We start from the raw sequence: 14,687 nt of genomic DNA, 5'->3' as shown, positions 1-14,687 counted from the left end.
AGGCATGGTTTTGCTTCTGCGAGAGGCACGGTTGTGCTTTCGCGAGAGTCACGGTCGTGCCTCTCAGAAACGAAAAAAAATGTGTTTTATGTTTTTTTCCTTTCGTTGCTTCCGCGAGAGGCATGGCCATGCCTATCGGAAACGAAAAAAAACATGTTTTCCGGTTTTTCTCTTTCATGAGAGGCATGGTTGTGCTTTTGCGAGAGGCACGACCGTGCCCCCTGAAAAAGAAAAAAATGTATTTTTCTTTTTTCCTTCCGTGAGAGGCACGGTTTTGCTTCCGCGAGAGATACGGTTGTGATTTCACGAGAGGCACGGGCGTGTCTCTTTCGAAATGGGAAAAACCATGCTTCCCGTTCGGCTTTTTCGTCCTGTTTTTTTGACCGGTTTTTTTTGTGAAAAAAAGTTCATCAAAACCTATCAACATGGGATGTAGTTTTGAATATCTCGACGCGAGGAATTCAACGATGAAAACGGTTCAAGATTTGAACGCACAGTTTAAAAAATAAAATGTTTTAAATAAACGGATCTACGAGAAAAAGGAAAACTCCTGGTTGCGACAAGTGGCGCACATGCAGCACGCCACTTGTCACAACCTGGGAAGATGGGGTGATCTTTGCAACGAGTACTCCTTTTCGCAAGCAGTAATTACACAATATATGTAGGCTTAATGCAAATGGGCCGCACAAAAAGACTGCAAGGTCCATATCAGCCCAAATACCTGCTAAGTGACAAAACCCTAACTCTCAGCAAGCACCCACGATTTGCCTCCAAAAAATAAAGCAAGCACCCACGATTGCCTCCTCAGTCAAAAAAGAAAAAAGCAGGCACCCACGAGCCCCTGGCGGCTCTCGGCGGGGCAGCATGGTGCAGAGAAAGCAGACGAGCGGCGCGGCGCGTGGTCGTGGGCGTCTGGGTGTCTCCGGCGGCTCGGGGGCCGCGCAGCGTCTTCGTGCTGCCTCCGGGCGCGACGCGGCAAGTGCGAGCGGGAGCATGCAAGCGGAAACTTCCTCCGTTGCGCGGCGGCGGGACGTGATCAGGTTCGGCCCCTCAATTCCGCGATCTCAACTCTGGAATTTTAACAAATGTCAATGTTCGGTTCACTAGTTTCACTCGAGCTATATCTGTTCTGATCTGCAGATCCGTCATGCCATTCGCCGGCGTATCTGTCATCACCAACGGCAAGCTGTGCCTTTCCACCACGTCGGACGTCGACGCCGGCGCGGCCAGCGGCTACCACCTATTTGTGGTGGAGGGCTACACGCAAACAAAAGAGATGCTACCCAATGGCAAGCGCGGCATGTCTCGCCCATTCGTCGTAGGAGGCCATCGCTGGTGCATCAGTTACGCGCCAAACGGTGACAGCTCGCACAATGCCGACTGTGTTTCCCTCCATCTTGTCCTTCTCGATGACGATGTCGCCAAGCCCGTGAATGTGCGGTTCGGGTTTAGTTTCATCGATCAGGTTGAGTGGCAAAATCCAATATGCATTCGTGAAACTCAAACACACAGCTTCTCCGACGATGATTCTATTAGGGGCTTCGACGATGCTGTGAGAAGAGATGCCCTTGAACAGTCAAAGCATCTCAAGGGTGATAGTTTCACCATACGGTGTGGTGTCATGGTCTACAGGGATCTCGACACCGTGGACGCCGGTGCCACCGAGGTGCCGCTGCCCGACATACAGCAGCATTTGAACCATCTCTTTGAAACCAAGGTAGGCGCTGACGTGACATTCAATGTCAGCGGCGAGACAATCGCCGCACACCGATGTGTGCTTGCAGCCCGATCTCCAGTCTTCATGGCACAACTCTTTGGTCCCATGAAGGAGGGGGCTGCAACGTGTGACATACAGATAGAAGACATGGAAGCAAATGTGTTCAGGGCTTTGCTTAGTTTCATCTACACAGACTCATTTCCCAAGATGGAGAATCATGAGGCAGAAGATGAGGAAGAACAAGAATTGGATGAAGAAGTCTATGCAGCATGGATGCAATGGATGCAAGACTTGCTTGTAGCTGCAGACAGATATGATATCCAACGGCTCAAGTTCTGCTGTGAAGAGGGGTTGTCTGAGTGCATGGATGTGAGCTCGGTGACGTCCACACTTGCGATAGCTGAGCAGCACCATTGCCACGATTTGAAGGAGGCATGCCTGAATTTCCTCGGAGTCCAATCCCCCTCCAGTTTGCAAGAAGTAATGGCAACCAGTGACTGGGAGCATATTACAGTCACATATCCCTCTGTTTTGAATGAGCTCATTGCCAAGCTTGCTTCGAAAGCGTAATTACATCCGATAATGTATATGTGAGGTTCCCGAGACCGGTCGTAGTTTGTGTGTCTTACTTTTGATTCATGACGTGTGTGGTCGTGGAGTAAATGATCTTGTAAACTTAGGTATAAGCGTCAATATTGATCTGCATTGCCGCACTGTGCAAGTTCCCTAGAAGTCGGTTTATACTTTTATTCTCATATATATTGCTCGGCGCATTGTCTTGTCTACTACCTCTAGATGTTTTCTGAAAATGCAGTGAACGTCGATTCAGTTCAAATAAAACAGAGTCACCAAGATCTCTGGTTACAGCAATCCTGGAAATCTCGATCCAGTACCCAACAAGCTTCCCCTCTGCCTAATATTTTTCCTTTGGTGATGTGCGCCATGGAAGGAGAGGTCAGCATTCCACAAATGATGTGTCGTGCCCTCTACTAAAAAACATACTTTCGGCCTGGTGTATTTTGAGAGCACAGATGATTGATGTCAATTTTGTCTGGAAAAACTTTTGAGATGGTGATGCTTTTTTTACATGTGCAGATATATTTCTCATCTGGCCTTTATCACCATAGCGATCCTTCTATGTTCTTGAACTAGGAATAACCATACTGATCTTTCTATGTTCTTCAGAGATGGTGTATAATCTGTATGCTTTGGTTGGCCAACGATCATTCTTATATGTGCCTTTAATACTGAACTTTCAGCTTTGCTGAGGTATATATATGTTAGGATCATACACTGACAGTTTCTCAAACTTGCCATGGTGTTACTCACAAGCTCATGTACTTATTTTGGTGCTTCTGCTTGCAGATTGATGATAAAATGTTAACATTTTTAGTTGTCAAAATGTAAAGTAGTTTCTCTTGGATCCAAAGCGATGTTGGAGAGGACAACGCAACCAAAGTCCGTCTCGTTACTTGACCATCATGTCCTGATCAACTATAGTTGAAAAACAAATTATTGTGGCTGTATTCATGGTTGTGTTGTCCTCATTATTGCAAGAGGTGTGTCATTGGCGATGGTGTGTTCAATAGTCTAAAATTCTCAACCTTTGTGATGGACAACTGATGCGGCTTTTCCCCCATGGGACCCGTTTATCGGTGGCTAGAAGATATCTTCATCGCCCACCTCAATAATGGAAATTTTCCCGTACTAGGAGTTCATCATGGATTTACAAAAATGGATTTAAAAAAGATAAAAACTACGGTTTGAACAATTTTAAAACTATAATTCTCTACTAATTAAACTACGGGATCGCCTTCTCTTGAAAGCGACCTCGTAGGCGGGGGGAGGGCTTCGGCTGCCGCAACTTCCACAATCACGCAGTAGACAAACGCATGTGTGTCCCATATCCAGGATAAGGCCGACGTGAGTGCGACTTCCATTTCTGCAAGTAGGCGAGGAGCGCCCGCCAGCTGATTCAACCTTATGCCCTTATGATGCGCTTTGTCCTCAACCCACTCGGAGTAGTCTCACACTCTCTCATCTTTTCAGTCTCGCTAAGGAAAGATCTGCGGGATGGCGCGGTCGCACTGGCATGATTGTCGGTGTCAAAACCGGCGAATCTCGGGTAGGGGGCCCCGAACTGTGCGTCTAGGCGGATGGTAACAGGAGACAAGGGACACGATGTTTTTACCCAGATTCGGGCCCTCTCGATGGAGGTAAAACCCTACTCCTGCTTGATTAATATTGATGATATGGGTAGTACAAGAGTAGATCTACGACGAGATCAAGGAGGCTAAACCCTAGAAGCTAGCCTATGGTATAATTGTTGTCCGTCCTACGGACTAAAACCCTCTGGTTTATATAGACACCGGAGAGGGCTAGGGTTACACAGAGTCGGTTACAATGGTAGGAGATCTACATATCCGTATCGCCAAGCTTGCCTTCCACGCCAAGAAAAGTCCCTTCCGGACACGGGACGAAGTCTTCAATCTTGTATCTTCATAGTCCAGGAGTCCGGCCGAAGGTATAGTTCGGTTATCCGGACACCCCCTAATCCAGGACTCCCTCAGTAGCCCCTGAACCAGGCTTCAATGACGATGAGTCCGGCGCGCAGATCGTCTTCGGCATTGCAAGGCGGGTTCCTCCTCCAAGTACTTCATAGAAGATTTTGAACACAAAGGTAGTGTCCGGCTCTGCAAAATAAGTTTCCACATATTGCCATAGAGAGAATAATATTTACACAAATCTAATCTGCTGACGTATTCCGTAGCGTGACATCACACCACGGCCAAGTCTTTATTCGAATCGTTTTACTGCCCCACCTCAGCGCGTTTAGCGAGGCAGTTTCCTTGGCACGTCTTGTCAAAGCAGAGATCGTGTCCCCGTATTCCGGGATTCTCATCAATACGGGCGTGGGTAACCCAACCGCGCCATTGATTACGGCGCTTAGGAGATAAGCGAGTTTTACCAGGCTGGTGGGGACGCATAGTCGTGTCCGCCCATATAAGGGGATAAGAATTCACCTTTTCATCCACGCCTTCTTCCTCCTTTGCCTATCCATTTTCGTGCACTCGAGCTCCAGCACCCAAGTTCACACACCCCACCTCAACTTTCTCCAGCCATGTCCGGAGCGGGAGGCAAGTGGATGGTCTCCTCCGTCACGGAGGGACACATCAAAAAACTGAGGAAGGTCGGATACTTGTCTAACGACATTGCGCACCGGCTTCCCGAAGAGGGGCAGCTCATCCCCACCCCTAGGCCCCATGAGAGGGTGGTGTTCCTCCCCCATTTCCTCCGTGGACTGGGCTTCCCTCTCCACCCATTTGTCCGGGGGCTCATGTTCTATTATGGCCTGGATTTCCACGATCTGGCCCCGAACTTTTTCCTCAACATCTCGGCGTTTATCGTCGTGTGCGAGGCTTTTCCCTGCATCTGCCCCCATTTCGGCCTATAGCTCAAGACTTTCAATGTCAAGCCGAAGGTGGTGCGCGGCACCCAGGCGGAGTGCGGAGGCGCCATGGTGGGCAAGATGCCCAACGTCCTATGGCTCGAGGGATCCTTCGTGGAGACCCTAAAGGGGTGACAATCGGGGTGGTTTTACATCACCGAGCCGCGTGACCCTGAATGGGTCGCAGCCCCCGAGTTCCGATCCGGACCCCCTACGCGGCGCACCTCCTAGAAAGAGACGGGCCTGTCGTGGGGTAAAAAAGGAGAGCTGACCGGACTCCAAACACACGTCCAAACCCTGGTGGACAAGAAGCTCAAACTTGTCAACGTAGTCCAGGTTATGCTCATCCACTGGATCCTGCCGTGTCAACAACGGGCTTTCAACCTGTGGGAGTTCGACCCGGCGCAGCACCGAACTCTGAGCAGGCTCTTCGACATGACGTACGAAGATGCCTGGAAGGTGCTTTTCAAGGGCGCCGAGGCCCCCGCATCCGCTACCGAGGATCGCGGATTCAGCATGCAGCGTCACGCTAGTGCGGTAAGCTGTTTTTACCTTTTACAAGGTATTAGTTTTTCATAGTTTGACTCCATGCGGGATCTAATCTCCCTTACCTTTGACAGGATTGGCAGGAGACGTCCGGACAGATCAACTATCCGGCTCCTTTGCCCGAAGGCCCAGCGAACGCTTGCTTGGCGAATCTGCTGGTTCCGGCACCCTATGTGGTGCCGGAGAAGAAGGCCAAGAAGAAGGCAACGGGGACTCGAAAGAGTGCCCGGCGCCTGGAGGTGTCGGATTCATCATCCGACGACTCCAAGACGCACTCCTACCGTGAAGACGAGGAGGAGGAAGAAGAGACCTCTTCCCCTCCAGCGGGGGGAGGGAAGAGAAGGAAGGCCGCCCCAACTGGGGAGGCCGAAGGGTCCAAGAAGGGGAAGACCCTTCCTCCGGACTACTCCACCAACGCCGACGACGGCGAAGAGGAGTGACCGCACAGGGCCAAGCCCTGGCGAGATCGTAAGTATTCGGACACCAGAGCAATTCATAGTGTTCCTTTCTTGCACAGCTCCTCCTTACGCCGAATATGACTATGCAGTCCGCCCAAGGCCGGGCTCGACGAGTCGTCGAGCGGCTCCCTGGATTCGTAGGATGTGAATTCGCTTCCGACGGCTACCTCCCCCCACCCTACGGACTACGCCGAGGTGGCGTCCCAATAGGTTCCAAGCCAGGAGGAGGTGGTCCTGGAGGCGCCGCAAGGCGACCTCCCGGACTCCAGGCGTAAAGGGGATAGAACCCCCAAGGGCTCCAAGTCTGGCCTTGAGCCGGACACCGCGCCGGAACCTTCAACGGTTCCGGACTCCGGTAGGCAGCCTCCTCCCAAGAGGAGCAAGCCTACCGAGCCGGTGACCTCCGTCCAACCGGAGGCACCGGACAATTTGCTGGAGGTGCTTAACGGCGCCTCCATCGACGAGGAGCGCCGTACTACTATGAGTGCGGTGATCCAGAAGGTTCAGTCCGCCAAGAGCGGACTGACTGAAGCCTGTGTCAGCATTCTAACAGGCTTTGAGGTAAGTAAAAAATATGTAAAAATATTACCGCATAGACAGTAGCCCCTGATGCTCTGTTCGGCGTTCGGAAAGAAAAGCCGAATAGAGGATCTAATAACATTCGCAGGAGTCTAACATAATCAAGTCAATATGCGTATGCAGGCTTCGCTGCTGGCCTCCGCCACACTGACTGCGGAGGTGGATACGCTGAAGCAAAACCTTGCGCGGTCCGAGAACGAGCTCGGCCATGCCAAGAGGCAACTCGAGGAGAAGGAAGGTAAGTAATACCTTGCGCAAGTATATAGAGAAGATGTGGTTGCAAAAAATGACAGGATCAACGTGCTATTATAGGGGGCCACGACCGAGGTGGCAACCCTTAAGAAAGCGCTGTCCGAGGCCGAAAACAGAGCAGCCGCGGAGCGCACAGAGAGAGGGAAGCAGGAGGCGCGGGTGGAGGAGGTGCAGAAAGAGCTCCAGGCTCTCGTGAAAAAACACGAGAGTTTGGAGCTTGACTCAAAGACGCAAGCGTCCGAGCTTGCGGCAGCCCTCGAAAGCGCGAAGTCTGCCAAGGTCGAAGCCCAGAAAGCCCTCCAAGAAATTGAAGCGGTGAAGAAGATAGCGGTGGGTAAGGCATTCATTATGCAAAGCAAGCACGTGAAAGTGAATTACTTGTTACTTACCCGAGTCCGGAGCTCTCCAGGAGCATTCGCAGATTTGCCACGCAGTGCGTCTGATGCCGCCGCCTACTACCGAGCCGAGGAGGGGAGCTCGACGGAGAAGGTGTTCTGGTCTCAGTATGCTGAGACCGGACACCTGGTGCCTTTGAGCGACCAGCTGGAGCAAATGGTCGAGCTCCACAAGGTGGCCGAACAGGCCATAAAGGGCCTCATAGTTCGGCTTTGGCCTGGAGAGGCTCTGCCTGGTAGCTACTTCGGGCTGGTGAGGCGGCTGGTGGATGCTTGTCCATGACTTGAAGTAATCAAGCGCTTGGTCTGCATCGAAGGTGCCCATAGGGCGCTTGCCCGTGCTAAAATGCACTGGGGCAAGATGGATGCGGAGAAGCTGGTGAAGGACGGGCCGCCGTCGGGCAAGGAGCATCGCGTCCCGGAAGCATATTATGAGGGCGTCCTGAACGGTGCCCGCCTTATAGCGGATGAATGCTCCAAAGATGTAATTTTTGAGTAAACTCGCATTTGTGATCCTGTACGCTGAAAACTTGTTCATATGCGCTAAGCAACGCTTTTGAATTTAAAATATTACCTTATGTGCGGCCGTTTATCAAATTTAAGAGATGGCGAGTCATCGGCTTCTGCCCCCATGCCACGAGTGCTGGGGTGTTCGGGATAAACATGAGCGCTCTTTTTCCCATTCTTGGGTCCTTCGAGGGAGGCGCTCAACACAACGAACAAGGCAATCGGACTATAATGCTTGAACACTCTCACTTAGCCATATAATTCTATAATTTTAAATTTCGGCGAAGCCCCTAGTGTTCGGAAGACCGAGTTCGGGGTGCTATCCACGCCTAGGCCGGACAAAGCCGACTCCTCGCTCTAAGCGGCATAAGTCTTTAGGGTCTCGAAAACCTCTCGAACAGCGACCAGCTCTCGCCTCATCATGATGGTCAGTTTTAGCTTTCTCTACTGAGGTGCTTAGCCCAGCTCAACTGGGGCACAATCGCAGTAGTTCTCCTAGTGCTACCTTAGCCGATATAACGGAACGTAAGGTACCAAAACATAGGAGCCGGGCAAACCCAACTATTGACCCAAGACATGATTCGGAGCCGATGCATATAATGCTATAAGTTCGGGGTGCCGCACTTGTGAAAGTGTTCGGACTTCTCACACCGTATTGTGGGGTACTTAAGCCCCTGGCGTATTGGCCGTACCAAAGTGTACGGGTGCAACATGTCATTAATGAACATATATTCATAAAAAAGAGTAATGCAATAATAGACGGAAGCTATGCATTGTTTATTTAAAAAAGCTGCGATCAAAGCAGAACGATACAAATAGTGCAATAAGCAAAAGATGGGACTATTTAACATGTCCTTTCCAGGGGCGAGCTGCGGAATGGTATGTGAAACAGGTATACTGCTCGTTATAGAGACCACCTTAGAGTTCCATAGTGCGGCGTAGCTTTCTGCTTCCCTGGTTGTATTGTTTGTGCGGCAATTTTTACTGCCGGACAAGCCTTCCGAAGAATGGAGTCCTGAAAATAAGAGAAAATTAAGAAATTGGTAGCCCCTAGTGCAGTTTAAGCCGCGTTTCGGGCGTGCCATGATGGTGCCCCTCCCCCTGTGCCCATGGTATTTCCAGAGCGTAGTTATGTACGCGCAATACTGGTTTCGCAAGTTCGCGAGGGCTGGGGTTGGGGCCGCATTGCTACGCTTGCTCGGAATGTGCCAGGCGGTCTTGTTGTAGGTTACTCCGGACGCGCTTGACGGTGTCCAGACGTTTAATGGCCGGACTGGAGAATTGCCTTGAGAGGCTGCTTTATACTTCCGCTACGATAGCCGCCATATGCTCCTCCATTCGGAGAGAGCGTTCAGTGTTTCCATTGACCGTGATGACTCCTCGAGGGCCTGGCATCTTGAGCTTGAGGTATGCGTAGTGCGGCACCGCATTGAACTTGGCAAATGCGGTTCGCCCGAGCAGTGCGTGATAGCCACTGCAGAACGGGACTATGTCGAAGATTAACTCCTCGCTTCGGAAATTATCCGGAGATTAGAAGACCACCTCAAGTGTAACTGATCCTGTACAGTTGGCCTCTACACCTGGTATGACGCCTTTAAAGGTCGTTTTAGTGGGTTTAATCCTCGAGGGATCGATGCCCATTTTCCGCACTGTATCCTGGTAAAGCAGGTTCAGGCTGCTGCCGCCATCCATAAGGACTCTAGTGAGGTGAAATCCGTCAATAATTGGGTCTAGAACCAATGCGGCGAATCCGCCATGACGGATGCTAGTGGGGTGGTCCCTTCGATCAAAAGTGGTCGGGTAGGAAGACCATGGGTTGAACTTTGGGGCGACTGGCTCCATCGCGTATACGTCCCTTAGCGCACGCTTCCACTCCCTCTTGGGGACGTGGGTTGCGTATATCATGTTCACCGTCCGCACTTGTGGGGGAAAACCTTTCTGTCCATTGTTGTTCGGCGATCGGGGCTCCTCCTCGTCATCGCTATGCAGCCCCTTGTCTCTGCTTTCGGCATTTAACTTGCCTGCCTGCTTGAACACCCAACAATCCCTGTTGGTGTGATTGGCTGGTTTTTCGGGGGTGCCATGTATCTGGCATGAACGGTCGAGTATTCGGTCCAAACTGGACGGGCCCGGAGTATTTCTTTTGAATGGCTTTTTCCGCTGATCGGGTTTAGAGCCTCTGAATCCGGCATTAACTGCCGTATCCTCAGTATTGTCGCCGTTAATGCGGTGCTTTTGCTTGTTGCGACGCGACCTGCCACTGTTGTCCTTGGTATCCGAATTACCAGGGCTCTTAGTCATGTTATTGTTGCGAGCTAGCCAGCTGTCTTCTCCCGCGCAAAAGCGGGTCATAAGTCTGGTGAGGGCTGCCATTGATTTCGGCTTTTCCTGTTCTAGGTGCCGTGCAAGCCACTCGTCGCGGATGTTATGCTTGAAGGCTGCTAGGGCCTCTGCATCCGGACAGTCGACAATTTGATTTTTCTTGGTTAGGAACCGATCCAGAATTGTCTGGCCGATTCCTCTGGTTGCTGAATTATGTGGCTAAGGTCATTGGTGTCTGGTGGTCGCACATAAGTGCCCTGGAAATTGTCGAGGAATGCGGTTTCCAGGTTGAAAGATCGTGGATGTCGCCTAGAGGGGGTGAATAGGCGTTTTAAAATAATTACGGTTTAGGCTTGAACAAATGCGGAATAAACCTAGCGGTTAGTTTGTCAAGCACAAAACCTACAACAACTAGACTCACCTATGTGCACCAACAACTTATGCTAAGCAAGATAGACTACTAGGTGATAGCAAGATATATGATAAGAAACAATATGGCTATCACAAAGTAAAGTGCATAAGTAAAGAGCTCGGGTAAGAGATAACCGAGGCACGCGGAGACGATGATGTATCCCGAAGTTCACACCCTTGCGGATGCTAATCTCCGTTTGGAGCGGTGTGGAGGCACAATGCTCCCCAAGAAGCCACTAGGGCCACCGTAATCTCCTCACGCCCTCGCACAATGCAAGATGCCGTGATTCCACTAAGGGACCCTTGAGGGCGGTCACTGAACCCGTACAAATGGCAACCCTTGGGGGCGGTCACCGAACCCGTACACTTTGGCAACCCTTGGGGGCGGTCACCGGTACCCGTCAAATTGCTCGGGGCGATCTCCACAACCTAATTGGAGACCCCGACGCTTGCCCGGAGCTTTACACCACAATGATTGAGCTCCGAACAACACCAACCGTCTAGGGCGCCAAGGCACCCAAGAGGAACAAGCTCTAGGGTGCCCAAACACCCAAGAGTAATAAACTTCTCAAACTTCACTTCCACGTATCACTGTGGAGAACTCAAACCGATGCACCAAATGCAATGGCAAGGGCACACAGAGTGCCCAAGTCCTTCTCTCTCAAATCCCATCGGAGCAACTAATGCTAGGGAGGAAAATGAGAGGAAGAACAAGAAGGAGAACACCAAGAACTCCAAGATCGAGATCCAAGGGGTTCCCCTCACATAGAGGAGAAAGTGATTGGTGGAAATGTGGATCTAGATCTCCTCTCTCTTTTCCCTCAAAAACTAGCAAGAATCCATGAAGGGATTGAGAGTTAGCAAGCTCAAAGAAAGTCAACAATGGGGGAAGAACACGAGCTTAAAAGATAAGGTTCATTGGGGAAGAAGACCCCCTTTTATAGGTGGGGAAAAATCCAACCGTTATGCTCACAGCCCGCACAGAGCGGTACTACCGCTAGGGCGGAAGTACCCCTTTGAAAAACAACAGCGAGGAGGCAAAAGGCTAGAAGAACCGCCGGAGCGGTACTATCGCTCGTCCTCACGGTACTACCGCTGGACCTCATGGTACTACCGCAAATGGTAGCGGTACTACTGCTTGCTAGCGGTACTAAAAGAAATACATCCGGGCCTACCATCACAAGACTTGGGACGAGTTTTTGGTCCGGAGCGGTACTACCGCTATAGGAGCCGCGGTAGTACTGTTCTGGAGCGGTAGTAAAAAATTACATCCGCTCCAATTCGCGGTAGTACCGTTGCAGCCTTTTCAGAACACCAAAACTGCCACAACTTTTGCAAACGGACTCCGAATTCGATGAAACCAAGTTTGTTGGAAAGCTAGCGACAAGGGCTAACACAATCTTCAAAGAAATATCAATAAGAGGCAAATGAGAAAAGGCCCATAAGAAAATGGTGAGAACCCTTCCTCGGAAAAGACCGGTAAAACCTCCAACACCGAAAACATCATAGAAGACAGATGCGAACTCCGTTTTCGATGAAACCAAGTTTGTCATCAAGATGACCATAAGCTCTAAGACTCACAAAGAGAACCAAACAAGAACCAAGAAAGATGATGCAAGGATGCAATGGTTTGAGCTCTCTACTAATGATACGATCAAGCTACCAACTTGAGAGCCCCCATTGATAGTACGGCAAACGATCCTATAACCCGGTCTCCAAACTACCACTATGAGACCGGTAAAATAGAAAACCTATCAAGGGAAAACCTTTGCCTTGCACATGGTCCACTTGAGCTAGATGATGACGATTTTGACTCCCTCAAGTTGGACCACCTTTCTTGATTGCGTTGGCTCGATGAAGACTAGATGATTGCTCCCCCATAGTCCACTATGGGTGAGCCACTCTTCGGCACATCTTCACAAGTCCATTGTCACCACAATGGACGGCAAGCTTCAAGCACTTGATCTCTTCGCGATGATCCACTTGAACTTGCACACGGCAATCTTGATGACGATCACCACTTGATGTCATCCTCTCCATGGGTTGAGTGATATCTTCCCCTTGACACAAGCCCATGAACACGTACCTAACCCCACGTAGAACTCTCACATAGACCATGGGTTAGTACACAAAGCACAATGGACAATGCTTACCAAACCATGGGATCACTTGATCCCTCTCGGTACATCTTCTACGCTTTGTGAGTTGATCAACTTGATTCACTCTTGACTTAGTCTTGATCAACCTTGAATCTTTCCAACTCTCTTCATTTGGATGATGTCTTGAAGGTAAACATGAATGATCACACAATCTTCTTCTTCAAGACATGCTTGCAATAAGCTCAACTCTCACATGACCAAGCTTTGGATAATTCCTTAATAGCACCTTGGTCAACCATAAACTCCTTGAAACCAACACATGGACTCCAAGAAAAGCCTATGGACAAAACCTTCAAATATAACTCAAGGCAACCATTAGTCCATAAAGATTATCATCAATTACCAAAACCAAACATGGGGGCACCGCATGTTCTTTCAATCTCCCCCATTTTGGTAATTGATGACAATCACTTTCACGAGAGTTTATACAAGGAATTATGCATCACCAAGCAATGCAACAACCAATAATGCATGTGTATGAGATGCAAATGCTTAGGAACAAAACCAAAGCAAGGAGAAAACTCTGAAGACTTCTCCACAAAACTCTCTGAAACTTCTCCCCCATTGGCATCGATTGCCAAAATGGGCGAAAAGCATAGAAGGCCAATATAAATGGTGTTCCTCCAAAAATTGTGTATTTCTCAACAAGAGAGTGGAATGCAATACACATATCCAAAGGTAATACTTGGAGGAAGACCAACTATATTGAGGCACCAAAGATTGCTAAAGGAAGATATGCCACAAAGACATAACAAGAGAGAAACAAGCAATCAAGCAATCAAAAGATATCAATTGAAGCAAGCTATCAAAGGATACCAATTGAACCAACTAGACCAAAGATCCTATGATCCACAAGAAAAAAGGATATTATGATATGAGCATAGGAGTGTTCTAAAGAAACTAGAGAGGCTCCCCATGATTTGTGGACACATAAGAATATTTGTATTTGGATACAAAGTGCACAAAATAGGATCATAGCTCCCCCAAAATCAATAGAAACTTACAAAAAGTGCAAGTGAGCATATAGGAAACTAAGCCTAGTACTTGCAACAAACACCTGGTTGAGCAACAAGTAAAAGAGGCAACTTAAGAATGGGCTCAACCAAAATTATGTGTGTGAGTCAAGGCAATGCACTTGAGAAGACTAATGTACGGATGAGCATCAAGCATCAATAAAGTCTTGAAGGAATGAGGCAACACGGTGCAAGGCCTATTATTCCCACACACAACAAGCAAATGGGTTCACAAGCTTACTAATGAGCATAAAAAGAACTTATGCTTGTGACAACCCATGGTGAAGATAGAAGATGAAAGCCTCATCAAGACGAGGGATACCAATTAAGATGGCAAAAGCCTCGTAAAGATAAGCATGAGGAAAGTAATCTTCACCACACAAGAGTGCATCAAGATGCAACAAGATAAGACACGCACTCAAGGCAAAAGCTTTCACGGAGCCACCAAAGAAATAACAAAAGAAAGACAAGGTGGACGTGAAAGAAAGGATATCATCTAGAGATGTAATTTCTCTCAAGTGTATAAGGTTCTAGGTAGACGAAATCATGATGATATATATCTACAAAGAAGGATGTACACCCGAAATAGTTACAACATGAAGGAACAAGATATCCAAAAGGAAGTCATACATATACCAATAAGATATTTGCTTGAGAGCATAGCACAAGGCTAGATATGGTCTTATTGCATATAAATGAATTCCAACCACACGAACATCAAAGACATCACAACTAGCAACAAGACATCATTGTTGGGATGCTTTGAGAAAGGAAACAAGTATCACAAGAGAGAATGGATAACATGCCATGATACAACCTACGAAAGGTTGATGCAAGAAATGTGTGCATGAAGTAGATGATGATACTTGTTACCGAGATA

At 49.0% G+C, this 14,687-nt stretch overlaps 1 protein-coding gene across 1 annotated transcript; it reads left to right on the top strand.

Moving 5' to 3' along the window:
- The first annotated feature begins 796 nt into the window (after positions 1-796).
- Positions 797-2,352, top strand: LOC123095614 (BTB/POZ and MATH domain-containing protein 1-like). Its single transcript, XM_044517180.1, has 2 exons — positions 797-1,040; positions 1,141-2,352. Exons 1-2 carry the CDS (start codon positions 865-867, stop codon positions 2,285-2,287), a joined length of 1,323 nt encoding a protein of 440 aa, XP_044373115.1. The 5' UTR covers positions 797-864; the 3' UTR covers positions 2,288-2,352.
- The last annotated feature ends 12,335 nt before the right edge of the window (positions 2,353-14,687 follow it).

The sequence above is a fragment of the Triticum aestivum genome, chromosome 1A, assembly GCF_018294505.1.
Source record: "Triticum aestivum cultivar Chinese Spring chromosome 1A, IWGSC CS RefSeq v2.1, whole genome shotgun sequence".
NCBI lineage: Eukaryota > Viridiplantae > Streptophyta > Magnoliopsida > Poales > Poaceae > Triticum > Triticum aestivum.
This window is presented reverse-complemented; position numbering and strand designations above follow the sequence as displayed.